The 12,295-nt window shown below is 35.6% G+C and overlaps 1 protein-coding gene across 1 annotated transcript; it reads left to right on the top strand.

The window, feature by feature from the left end:
- Positions 1-1,515: 1,515 nt before the first annotated feature.
- On the top strand, positions 1,516-12,078 carry LOC121782409 (vacuolar protein sorting-associated protein 53 A-like). The gene is made up of 26 exons (XM_042180241.1): positions 1,516-1,739; positions 1,809-1,870; positions 2,019-2,092; positions 2,484-2,578; positions 3,329-3,385; positions 3,542-3,692; positions 4,705-4,775; positions 5,037-5,161; positions 5,532-5,692; positions 5,796-5,937; positions 6,390-6,453; positions 6,795-6,977; positions 7,089-7,130; positions 7,489-7,593; positions 7,687-7,746; positions 8,162-8,239; positions 8,355-8,462; positions 8,578-8,643; positions 9,837-9,914; positions 9,999-10,132; positions 10,203-10,296; positions 10,585-10,662; positions 10,873-10,935; positions 11,018-11,086; positions 11,178-11,273; positions 11,417-12,078. Exons 3-26 carry the CDS (start codon positions 2,035-2,037, stop codon positions 11,705-11,707), a joined length of 2,469 nt encoding a protein of 822 aa, XP_042036175.1. The 5' UTR covers positions 1,516-1,739; positions 1,809-1,870; positions 2,019-2,034; the 3' UTR covers positions 11,708-12,078.
- The last annotated feature ends 217 nt before the right edge of the window (positions 12,079-12,295 follow it).

Raw genomic sequence — 12,295 nt, 5'->3', positions numbered from 1 at the left:
GATCTATGATTCCTACACTCACTATATGCATGTAGGGTTCAAGAACAAGGATTAAATGAAAAGAAAGAGGGTGAATGAATCAAATATAACTTTCTTGATAAAAACGAATCGGTAGAAACAAGAATTGATGGATTCGTTGGATACTCTTGAAAAATCAACTCCAACGGATGCAAGAACAAGGATGAATGGTGGATTTTTGGAGAGAATATGGAGAGGGAGAGGAGAGGCGTGTGAGAGAGAGGGAGAGAGGGGGTGGACGGCTATGGTAGGAAGAAAAATGGGGGCTAGGGTTTAGTTTACGTGATTTTATAGTTCTAGGTTAAATCCAAAATTTAATTAATTGTGGGGAAATAAAATAGGGGCCAATAATTAAAATCCCACAATTAAAAGAAGCATAATTTTCGAAAATTATGGCTGGGAATTAACAAGGAATTATTTGGTATTTACTTGGAGAGAAATAGATCCATAATTTAGGAAATAAAGCAATGGATATTCTATAAACAAGGGGACAAAATAAATTAAATCTCCAAGTAGGAAAATAATGAGGGAGGGCGAAAATTTTGATGATGTGCACAAGGAAATTATTTAAATCCTCAATTAAATAGAATAGGATTTAAATTTGATAATTTCTTTATAGGAAAAGACTCCCATAAAATAGGCAACAATTAAATAAACTTCCACAAGGAAATTAAGCAAAAAAAAAGTGTGGGATGGAGACACAATTGAAGGAAAATATTCACATCCCCAATTAATTAGACATAGGCATTAATTTGGGTATTTATTTGAATAAAAGAAATTCCACAAAATAGGAAACCAATATTTTATCCTCTACCAATAGGGGGCCGAAAATTGGCTTAATTAGCCACAAGGAAATAATTCAACTCTTAACTTAATTTGGGGTGAGGGAATAAAATGTGGCAAGATTTAATTGGATTTAAAATAACTAAGGAAATCAACAAGGTACCAATTAAATCAAAGGAACTAATTCATCCTCCTAATTAAAATAGAGAATATTCGAAACTCACAAAAACGATTGGTTAGAGTTCGAATTTCGTGTATCACAATTTAGGGATAATTTGATTTGGATTTAATTTGGATGAATATCCCAAAACAATTAATTAAATCCAAGAAAGAATAAAATTTCCAATAAATGGGAGGGGCCGACAATAGCCACTTTACTTGGCTAGAACTAAATGCATGATTTTATTTAAATTGATCCCCCACATAAAAAAATATAAAGCACTTCATTCTAAAACATCCATGACAATTTATTCCACATAATCAAACTCAATCCCGTAGCAATAATTTAATTCCATAAATGAAATTTTCAATCGACATATTAAAATAAAAGTCGCAAAAATTTGGGATGTTACGCATCACGTCAATTCATGTATGAATACAAAAGAATTGAGCATGGAGTTTACTATAATGCAAAAATTGCATTTTTTTTGCTATCAAAGAAAATACAAGAGGTAACAATAAATTAAAAATCTGAACACAATTAAAAAAAAAGGCAGAACACACGCACAAAAAAAAAGCAGAACACATTCGCCAATCGATTTAATCTGGAGTTTTAAACAAAAATTAAATATTTTTTAAATGCTAGATTGAATTTTCTTTGTCGCTCAAAGTTCCGATTCTGATCGTTAACTATGGCTACGTGAGTTGGGAGTAGCAGAGAATCGGCCATTTGCTAATTGTAGCAGGCGAATTGGCGACTCAAGTTTAAAGAGATCCAAGTATTTTCTTCTTTTCGCAGCTACTAATCAGAAAAACGATCGCCGATTCACTCAATTTTTCGTTTTCAGCTCCGATTTTGATCGAGAAACAGTTCGATTGTCCGAGGCGAAGGAGACTGGTGACTGACCAGGTAGCCTGATTTTCAATTTGATGTGATTTCCTCGGCATTTTTGTTTCGAATTCAGTATTGCAGCGGTTTTAGCGCATGATTCAGATCCGCTCCATGAGTTTCTAGTGTTTGTGAGTAATTGGTTGATGAATTAGAATCTCCTTTTTAGTTTTTGATCTCGCAAAATGGCGTCATCTGACAAGCAAAGCGCTTTGGATTACATCAATCAGATGTTCCCCACAGGTCCGCACATCTTTCTCTGTATCTGTTACTGTGATTTTTTTTATATATTTATTTTGGTTTGGCATAAGCTGTAGTTGGAAGCATTTGTTCAAAATTATCGAGTTAATGGAGATATTTCAGGAGTTGATTTATGAGTGGGAATTTTACTCTTTTTGGCTTCTGGAAGTAGGAATGATTGGAAACTTAGAAAGAGTTAATTCCAGCTCGTATCGTTTTGCTACTTCTTCCTGTGGCATTTTAGCAGAGAAAAGTCCACTTATGATGCCATTGTTTTGGAAAAGGGTGTTTAGAAACAGAAGTAGAATAAGAGCAACTTTTCATTGTTATCAGACAGGTTGAGTTTGCATTGAACTTAGTTCAGCTGATGATGTGGAATCTGGTTGTCATGCAGAGGCCTCTCTATCTGGTGTTGAGCCCCTTATGCAGAAAATACACAGTGAAATCCGTAGAGTGGATGCTGAGATTTTGGCCGCTGTTCGTCAGCAGGTTGGTATCTTTTCTAATTGGTGTTGTGTCCAGTTATTGCTGAAATACTGGTGGATATGGCACTCTTAGACTGTAATTGGATCTTTGGTTTTAGAGGTTACTTTCGCCTGCTTGGACTGGAATATATGGAATCAGTTGAGAGAGTTGTGGCGTGATAAAGTGAATGGAGAATATGTTATAGGGGATTATAAGATTTAAGGCTTGGGCAGGGAAAGGAAGCTCACTCAAGATCTGATCTTTTGTGAATAGTAGTTATAACTATTAATCCAATGTAGCTATAGTACTATCTCAGTTAATTAACTAAATAATGCTAGGTGTCGGAGAATAAAATTCTGGGTTTATTCTATCATGGTAGTGCTAGCCCTTTGCTGCAGGGCATTCATTTTAGTAAAGATGATATGGTTAGTGAACATAAAACTAGAAAAGGCCACTGGTAGCTTTAAAGTTGTTGATGTAAATGTATTACCAAATACAACCCAGACTACACACATCAAAACCTTCCATACTTGCACTTCTAGGTGGTTTCATATGAATGTCAAAAGAAAAATGGTCATCTTTCTTTTGTTGTATTCACCATATGTTTCATTCTGTTTGAAGCGGAACAATTGACTCTGAGGAAATTGTTTGCTTTATTTATTTAAGAGTTAAACACTCTTGCTGTTTTATACCGATGTCTTGCTTATCAAGAAATAAATTGTTTCTTCTCAACAATCTTAATCTATTGACATAATTATGATGTCTATATAATAGAGTAATTCAGGGAGCAAGGCCCGGGAGGACCTTGCAGCGGCTACTCATGCTGTTCAGGTTCGTCCATTACTTTAATTAGTTACTTAATTGACATGGCCGATTTTTTTATTTTCTTAGCACAAATACCCTCTTCTATCTGCTTATCATATTTCTCAAAAACATTATCTTCTCTCTTGCTGCCATTGACTAATTGGATTTATCATTTGAACTTAGGAACTCTTGTACAAAATGCAAGAAATAAAATCTAAAGCAGAGCAAAGTGAAACAATGGTTCAGGAAATATGCCGTGACATCAAGAAACTGGATTTTGCAAAGAAGCATATAACTACTACAATTACTGCACTTCATCGTCTCACTATGCTAGGTAAAGTTTTTAGTCTTGATTATTTTGGAGGGGAGTTTGTCCGTTTGATTCGTATTCCATTCAATCTTGTTTTATTTGGGTTTGAGCTGTAGTCCTATGAATCTTGTTGTGTAAGTTTGTAACTGTAAAGTTCTATTGTATATGAGATGCATTATAGCTTGCTGCTTGCCTACACAACTCTCTTATTAATGCTCATGCAAGCGCTATTTTTAATAATTCATGTTAAAAATTATATTTGGTTAAAATTTTGGTAAGACATTCTATCCGTTATCATCAGTATATCAGTATTTTTGTTTTCTCTATGGTTTCACTGCATCAAAGACAATATGATTTTTGAAAGAGATGGTATGGTTTGATTAATGTTTCCTATTTACTCTTTTTCTTTTTCCTGATGATGTACTGGTAGTTAGGAGATCCTTGATAACATGGATGAGGAACTTGTGGCCTAGTAGTTCACATCCACTTTAACCTGTGAATCAAGAAAGGATTTAACTTTCTAATTGTAGAGAACAAGGCAGGACATAACTCTATGTATAAATGCCGAGGGAGTGGATGGTTTGGGAATTCGTGAATCAAGATAAATATGTTTTTGGGAGATGGAGCAGATGGGAACTAACTTGTTTTTTTGTCACCGTCCCTTGCTTTCTGTGTAAATTTGCTACTCCCAGTCGTTTTTTGAACTACTTTTGTTGAAAATATGGTATTCTCAATACTTATATATCATTTTCCTATATATGGCTCATTGGATGTCTGAGAACTAATTGAAAGTTAACAATATATTAGTGAAGTGATGGTAGTTTCCCAATGAGCTCGTGAAGAAGTCTAAATTGTACATTTAATTGAGGTCACTACTTATGGTTGAAACTTGGAGCTACCTGTTGACTTCTTTGTTAACTATCTATCTTTTTTGGTACTGTAACATTTAATAGGGTCTGTACCACTTTATTTACTCCTCTTTTAAATGGAATCTGAATCCTGAGAAATCATTTCTTCATTGTCTCTTTTTTGACAGTATCTGCTGTAGAACAACTTCAAGCTATGGCTTCTAAAAGACAGTACAAGGAGGCAGCTGCACAACTTGAGGTATTACATGGTGTGCGCATGCTGCAGTTTTTCTTTGTTTACAGTTGATATATTTTCTGAGCTACATTGGTCGCTGCTCGAAGTTAAACTAATTGTTTCTTGCATTAGAAATATTGATTATTATCTTATAAAAACCATACTAATACATTCAGTTACATTTACTTCGAGGTATATGTTATAATTGTTGTGGGGATGTTGATATAATCACAGTTATCCTGATTTTTCTTTCCCATAATTACATGAGTTGGGTATGGATTTCAGGCTGTCAACCAGTTATGCAGTCATTTTGAGGCTTATAGAGATTTCCAGAAGATCACGGAGCTAAGAGAAAAGTTCAAGAGCATCAAACAAATTTTGAAGTCTCATGTGTTCTCAGATTTCTCTAGGTGTGTTAATGATGAAGTCTGGAAATTGACCTGAGACAAAATGCTTTCTATTTGCTGCAGTCAATGGTATTGCTGCATTATGATTGTAAGGAGCACTAAGTGGCTGCTTATGAATCTCTTCTTCTCCTTGATCCATTCTTTTCAGTTGGAGGGGTTTAGGTAGATTCAGAACTTGGAAGATCTAGGGAAAAGATGATCACGGTCACCGTTTTTTTTTGTGAACACATGTCAAATAATATATAGATCTTGCTTTGAGTTTCTAGTTGCTTTTCTGATCATACACTTGAGTTCAGTTTTATTACATCAGGAGTACAAGTTTCTTTGCTCTGACTTACTTTTCAACCTTTCTTTTCCTCTACTTTTTGTACAGCTTAGGTACAGGAAAAGAGACCGAGGAATCTAATTTACTCCAGCAGTTATCTGACGCATGCCTGGTTGTTGATGCCCTTGAACCATCAGTTAGAGAAGAGTTAGTAAAGAATTTCTGTAGTAGAGAGCTTACTTCATACCAGCAAATTTTTGAGGGTGCAGGTTTGTCTTATTGCTTTATATTTTGATTTTTGTTATTGCTTCCCAATTTTTCATGTAGTTGACTTTGATAAGTTGGGACTTGAAACTTGGCTTAATATGTCAGAACTGGCAAAGTTGGATAAAACAGAAAGACGATATGCTTGGATCAAACGCCGCTTACGAACCAATGAGGAGATTTGGAAAATTTTCCCCTCTTCATGGCATGTCTCTTATCTGCTTTGCATCCAGTTCTGCAAGTTGACGAGGTTGGTGAATTATCTCACTTTTGAACTCCCATGCGAAACATATGATTGTGAGTTTTAGCATTGTTTTTAGATAAACTGTTCTCCTAAGTTTACATCCTTGTTTGACCGATGCGATGGACATCCATTTCGAGGACCTGGTTTTTAAAAATTTTGAGATTTGAAAGTGTAGTAGCATAGCGTAAGTATAATTTTGATTTCATTATCCTGTAGGACCTTTTTTTGTTGTTTCTCATTGAATCTGCCATTCTGTTGCTAGTAGAGACACTCCTAATGGGTGTTTCTTCATAATGTTGCAGTTGTCATATTTGTGTTTATAGTTATTATATAAAACTTGGTAAAAATGAATTTGTTCGATGGTTTTATCTGGATCGCTCAGGAGATAACAGTAACAAGATATCATAAACTTCATGACTAATTTTACATCATGATGAAGTTCTTTATGGGATGAGCAGGACACAACTGGTAGACATCCTCAACAATCTGAAAGAAAAACCAGATGTTGGAACACTGTTGCTGGTAAAGTTCTTTTGTACCTTGCATCCTGAAGTAATCCAAAAATTAATAAATATGCCACCACGGTACAGAAGTGCTAGTTTCAATCTTTTGCCCAGTGGTGATTTCCTTGCCTAACATCAAATGATGTATTCCATTTGGTGTTCAGTTGATCATGCTTGTATGCTCTTATGCTACATTATATGTTCCCATATCCTTGCACCCCTAAATCGATCAAATATTAGCTTCTCAAGCACATTCTTAATTGTACAACCAAATAAGTTCTACTATCTACTTTGATATTCATTCTCTCATATACCTTAAGAGTTGCAACAGTAATGCTTCTAATTGATTGGTGAATGTAGGCTTTACAGCGGACTTTGGAGTTTGAGGAAGAACTTGCAGAGAAATTCGGTGGCGGAAGTCGCAACAAGGAATCAGGAAGCGACACTGGGGAAGATACAACTGAGAGTAGCAGTCAGACTATTTCAGACATTCGAAAGAAATATGAGAAAAAGCTTACTGCTCATCATGGAAGTGAGGGTGAGGTATGGATGAATTCAATGTGACTTAGTCCATGAGTTGATATATTCTAATAGTGAAAAATTGATATCCCACGCCATGTTACTCCTGCCTAACTTAGTTATTTGTCTAACTAGGACCAAGATGGCCACAAAGATCTGTCTGTGCCTGATGCTGGGGTAACTTTTTTTATCTGAATTTTCTTACGAGTTACTACATGTGATTAAAAATAGAGTTTCGGTTTTATGGTCAGAAACAAGCATTTCCCCATCATCCATCTTGTATCGATTTGCTTACTTCACATTTAGTTGCCCCATTGATTGAGTAGGCAAACAAAAGATTCTGTTCTTGCATTTTGTGCTTAATTATATTGCAGGTTTTAGGGTTGACTTTATTTTTAGCTTTTCAAAACCTGCATGAAGTTGCAGCTTATCAGTATAACAACTCCATTAGCTGTTTCATTTATGAGAGGTTCACTTTCATGAATTTAGCAACTAATCAAAGTCTTACCTTGAATGTTATTGATTTACCTGGCAGTTCAATTTTAGAGGGATCATTTCATCATGCTTTGAACCTTACTTGGCGGTCTATGTTGAATTGGAGGAAAGAACTCTTATGGAGCATTTGGAGAAACTTGTCCAGGTTTGGGTCACTCTGATTCTCTATTGGTGTTTAACTTTTAGGTCGTTCTACGTTTTTTCTGTGACTAACAAGTATTTGCATCTTATATTACAGGAAGAAACATGGGAAATTGAAGAGGGGAGTCAAACTAATATTTTATCAAGCAGTATGCAGGTATACCTAAAGAGACTTAGAATGAATTGTTAAATAGCGATGATTTGTTAGAATTAAAAAAAAAAATTCCTTAATGCATATGCTTCTGCCTTGTTCATTTCTAACTCTCGTACTAATTAGTCTAAGCAATATCAACTAAAATGGAAAGTTATATGCAATATATATCGCTCTTCAAAATTCATGAAACCAATAAAAATATGAAGTAGCACCCTGGAAGTGTCTATTTGCCTGATTCATTTTTTATGCAATTTTATATGCCTACCTTGTTCTAACTATTTAATTAACATTGCACGTCACTGTCTGTTAAAATCAGTTATTCTTTTACATTTCTAGCAATCATTTGCTTATTTTTGCATTTATTCAACACTTATTGGAGCATGCTTAATCCTAAATCCTTATTCACTGTGTTGTGAAGGTGTTTTTGATCATCAGAAGGACGTTAAAGAGATGCAGCGCTCTGACAAAAAAGCAGACATTGTTTAATTTATTCAAGGTTTGTTTAGTTCACAATGGTATATGCACATGCCTAAACGATGAGGATATTTTTTGTGATTTTTCATTAAAGGAACTATTTTACACGTACTCCGACTACATTTTCCTGTAAATAGGTATTCCAAAGAATTCTTAAAGCGTATGCTACAAAGCTTTTCTTAAGATTGCCGAAGGGTGGTACAGGACTTGTAGCAGCTGCTACAGGAATGGATGGTCAAATCAAGGTACATGTTCATTGATTTTTTTTTTGTGTCCGTGTGTTTTTTACTTTTAAGTATCTTTGTTATGTTTATTTGAATGCATCTTCATTGTGTTCAACTGACCAACCTTTTATCACAGACATCTGACAAGGATGAACGTTTGATCTGCTATATAGTCAACACAGCTGAATATTGTCACACAACGGTTAGTTTTGAAATGCTTCATTTATCTGCAAACCAAATGCATTTAGTAGTTAGATGCAATAAGCCAATAATCTTTAGGATGCAGAAGATTAAAATGGTGGGTTTAATTTAGAATGTTGGTAAGTAATGTAGCTGTTAGGAGTAAAGGCTGTCGATCCTGTGCGAGCACGAGATGTGCTCGACGAATTGTCGCAACAGCGAACTCACACACCAACTGTTTGATAAAATGCCACAGTGAAATAACAAGAACTTTTGGGAATTGAACTCTCGGCTTTATTGAAACTGGAATGAAAAGAACAATAGCAAAGATAAAACGAATCCTCACGCAGGAGGCCTACGATATGAAATCGTCCTAAACCTGATCTCTCCAAGATGATCTATATTTCTAAGAGAACTCCTATATATAACTACATGGAAATTCAAATAAAACAATTAAAACAAATCTGCAAAACAGAAGCTGCCGAGATATTGCCGAGATATTTGTGCCTTGTCATATCTTCCAATTCTTCCAAATCTCTCTTGCTAATCTTCCGGATTTGCTGGCCAAACCACCTCCCGATCTCCTCTCCTGTAAACCCGCCAGTTCGTATCAGTAGCCTGCTTGTTACTGTTTTAGAGCCATGACTTTGATATTCTTGTACTTCAATTTTTTATATCTTATCGACTGGAGTTATATAAATGAAAAATGTCAATTCTGTTGCCATCCGCATCACTGATAAAAAAACCTGAATAGTATAATATGTCTCTAAAGAACTTTGGATCGTCAAATTGCTGCTGTTTCAATAGAGAATTGTGGTACACCAAATGCTATAACTGCTAGTTTCTAGCAAAATAGCAGCAGATTCTGCTGCGGAATTCAGGCCTTCACTGAAAAATGAGAAGTTGCATCAATAATTTAAGTGTCATTACATACAAATTACATTACTTTCTCAGATACAAGTTAAATTGAGCATCATGTTTGACTTAATTGGTGGTTGATTAAGAGATTTATACCCAGTGAACATACATGTCTTCTGCAAATATAGCAAGTTAAATTGAGTATCATGTTTGACTCTAATTGGTGGTTGATGAACAAATTTGTATCTAGTGAACCGACATGTCTTCTGCAGATATAGCTTGTTTGTGTTCTTTTTTGCTTCTTTTTTTTAATCTCTCTTATCCAAGGCTAAGTTCCTTTTTTTGCACACATATCAGTCAGGTGAATTGGCTGAAAATGTATCCAAAATAGTTGATCCCCAGTATGCTGATAGCATCGACATGTCCGAAGTGCAGGTGGAAAAAATCTTCATATACCTTGTTTACTGTTTCTACCTTGCGACCGAAGCCCCCTTCTCTTAGTTTTGCTGTATTCTGCAGGACGAGTTCTCAGCAGTTATAACAAAAGCATTGATAACTCTTGTGCATGGTATAGAAACAAAGTTTGACTCTGAAATGGCAGCGATGGCACGTGTTCCTTGGGGCACACTTGAAAGTGTTGGCGACCAATCGGGGTAAGATGCCTTGATAAATATATGATCGCTGAATGTTTTTGCATAGGTTAACTTACGTATTTTCCTGCAGATATGTGAATGGCATAAATACAATTCTGACTTCAAGCATTCCTGTGCTTGGAAGGCTTCTTTCTCCTATATATTTCCAGTTCTTCCTTGATAAGGTGAATGAGTAATGCCTAAATTGATTCTCTCTCTCTTACTCTTTAGTTGGAGGATAATACTTGAAGGTGTTTCCTATTATTTTCAGTATGCGCAATTGAGTTCCTAAAGGATAATTACTAACATCAGCTTGTGATAATATAACTATAGTCAATGAAATTTTCTATGTAGTAATTTTTATACGGATTAACTTTTTTCTCCTTTCAAACAAGCACATAAATTTTAGTCTTTAAATGTTTATTCTTCTGCAACAGCCATTATTTAAAGCTAATCCTATCTAACCTCTGCAGCTTGCATCATCGCTTGGTCCGCGCTTCTATCTCAATATCTTCAAATGCAAGCAAATCTCCGAAACAGGAGCTCAACAAGTACATAATCCTTTTACTACTTCGTAGATTTTTTTATGAGTTTTTCTGATGGGACGGGTTTAGTTAAAAAGGTCTTTATTCAGAATGATAATTATCTGAATACTTTTGTGCTAGTGTGACCATATCAAAACTGTAGAACTTTTCTTTAGTGAAAAATAAACTTAGCTATTAACTCTTTGGATTTATACTGTTTTTACGTATTGTAATCAGATGCTTCTGGATACACAAGCTGTCAAAACAATCCTTCTGGAAATTCCTTCCCTTGGAAAACAGGTATTATACCGACAACTTTCCTTCTTAAGGTTTTTATACCGTGCCTTCATTTTTGAACTGTCCTGCTTGCTACTCGGAGCAGGTATCTGCTGCTTCTGGATACTCGAAATTTGTGAGCCGTGAAATGAGCAAAGCTGAAGCACTGTTGAAAGTAAGATTTCCCTTTGACACTGAACTTTGTGACTTTAATAAGGTGCTCTTAAACACCATGCTTAGTTTAATGTTCTTTAAATGATCCACAGGTCATATTGTCCCCCATTGACTCTGTGGCCGATACATATTGTGCTCTACTGCCCGAGGGTACTCCTTCCGAGTTCCAACGAATTCTGGATCTTAAGGTTGCTGTTTCCCTATCTTTGGATTCTTGAATTTCATTTTTATTTCAGTATTCATCTTTGAGTAAAAATTCTAAATATTTTCTTATTTTGGAAATGATTTCTTTATGCTTACATGCTATAGATATTACTTCATAAATTTTCAGGGCCTCAAAAGGACTGACCAGCAAAGCATACTAGACGACTACAACAAGCGTGGGGCAGGGACGTATCAGCAATCCATTAAAACAGTCGTTCCATCAGCACCTAACACTGTGGTGGCACCTAATCAACCCACACCTGCTGGGATCATTCCATTGAAGGAAGAGATTGTGGCAAGGGCTGCTGCTCTGGGGAGAGGGGCTGCCACGACTGGAATCCGCAGAATCCTAGCATTAACCGAGTCAACTACCAAAGATCGCAAGGATGGACCTCTGAGGAAACTTTTCATTGGATGAAAGCATAAAGAAGTCAAATGATTTGGCCTACTCTGGTTAGGATACACTCCTTCCTCTTGAGTATTGCATCGATCATTCAAACTTTTTCATCGTCCCCCTTCCCCAACCGTATACATAACCTCTTCCACCTGTGGATGTTTTCCTTTTCTTGGAGATATTATGTTGTGTAGAGCTTCCTAGTTAGTCTGGGCTTTTTTTGGGAACCTTTGGAAAAAGATTTTGATGATATATTCCTGTAGTAAATACAAGGACTCTTCTGCCTCTCTTTCTGTTACTACTAAGTACTAAAAGCTATTCGAATAGAATTTGTATGTATGTCTATCTAGATTCTTTATGTTTCAATACAACATTAAATCATTTCATGTGTTTTATTTCCCAGAAAAAGGCAAGAAAGTGGCTGTTTTCTTGAACAACCACTCTTTTGATACCACATTTTGGCTATCTTTATGGCCTGCTATGGATCAATATCCCTACGTTATGTTATAAATTAATACTCCCTCCGTCCACGAAAAATATGATACATTGTGAATGACACGAGTTTTAATATAGAATTGGTAAAGTAAGAGAGAAGGGAAAAAAAATAAGAGA

Source organism: Salvia splendens, chromosome 20, assembly GCF_004379255.2.
Source record: "Salvia splendens isolate huo1 chromosome 20, SspV2, whole genome shotgun sequence".
Classification (NCBI taxonomy): domain Eukaryota; kingdom Viridiplantae; phylum Streptophyta; class Magnoliopsida; order Lamiales; family Lamiaceae; genus Salvia; species Salvia splendens.
This window is presented reverse-complemented; position numbering and strand designations above follow the sequence as displayed.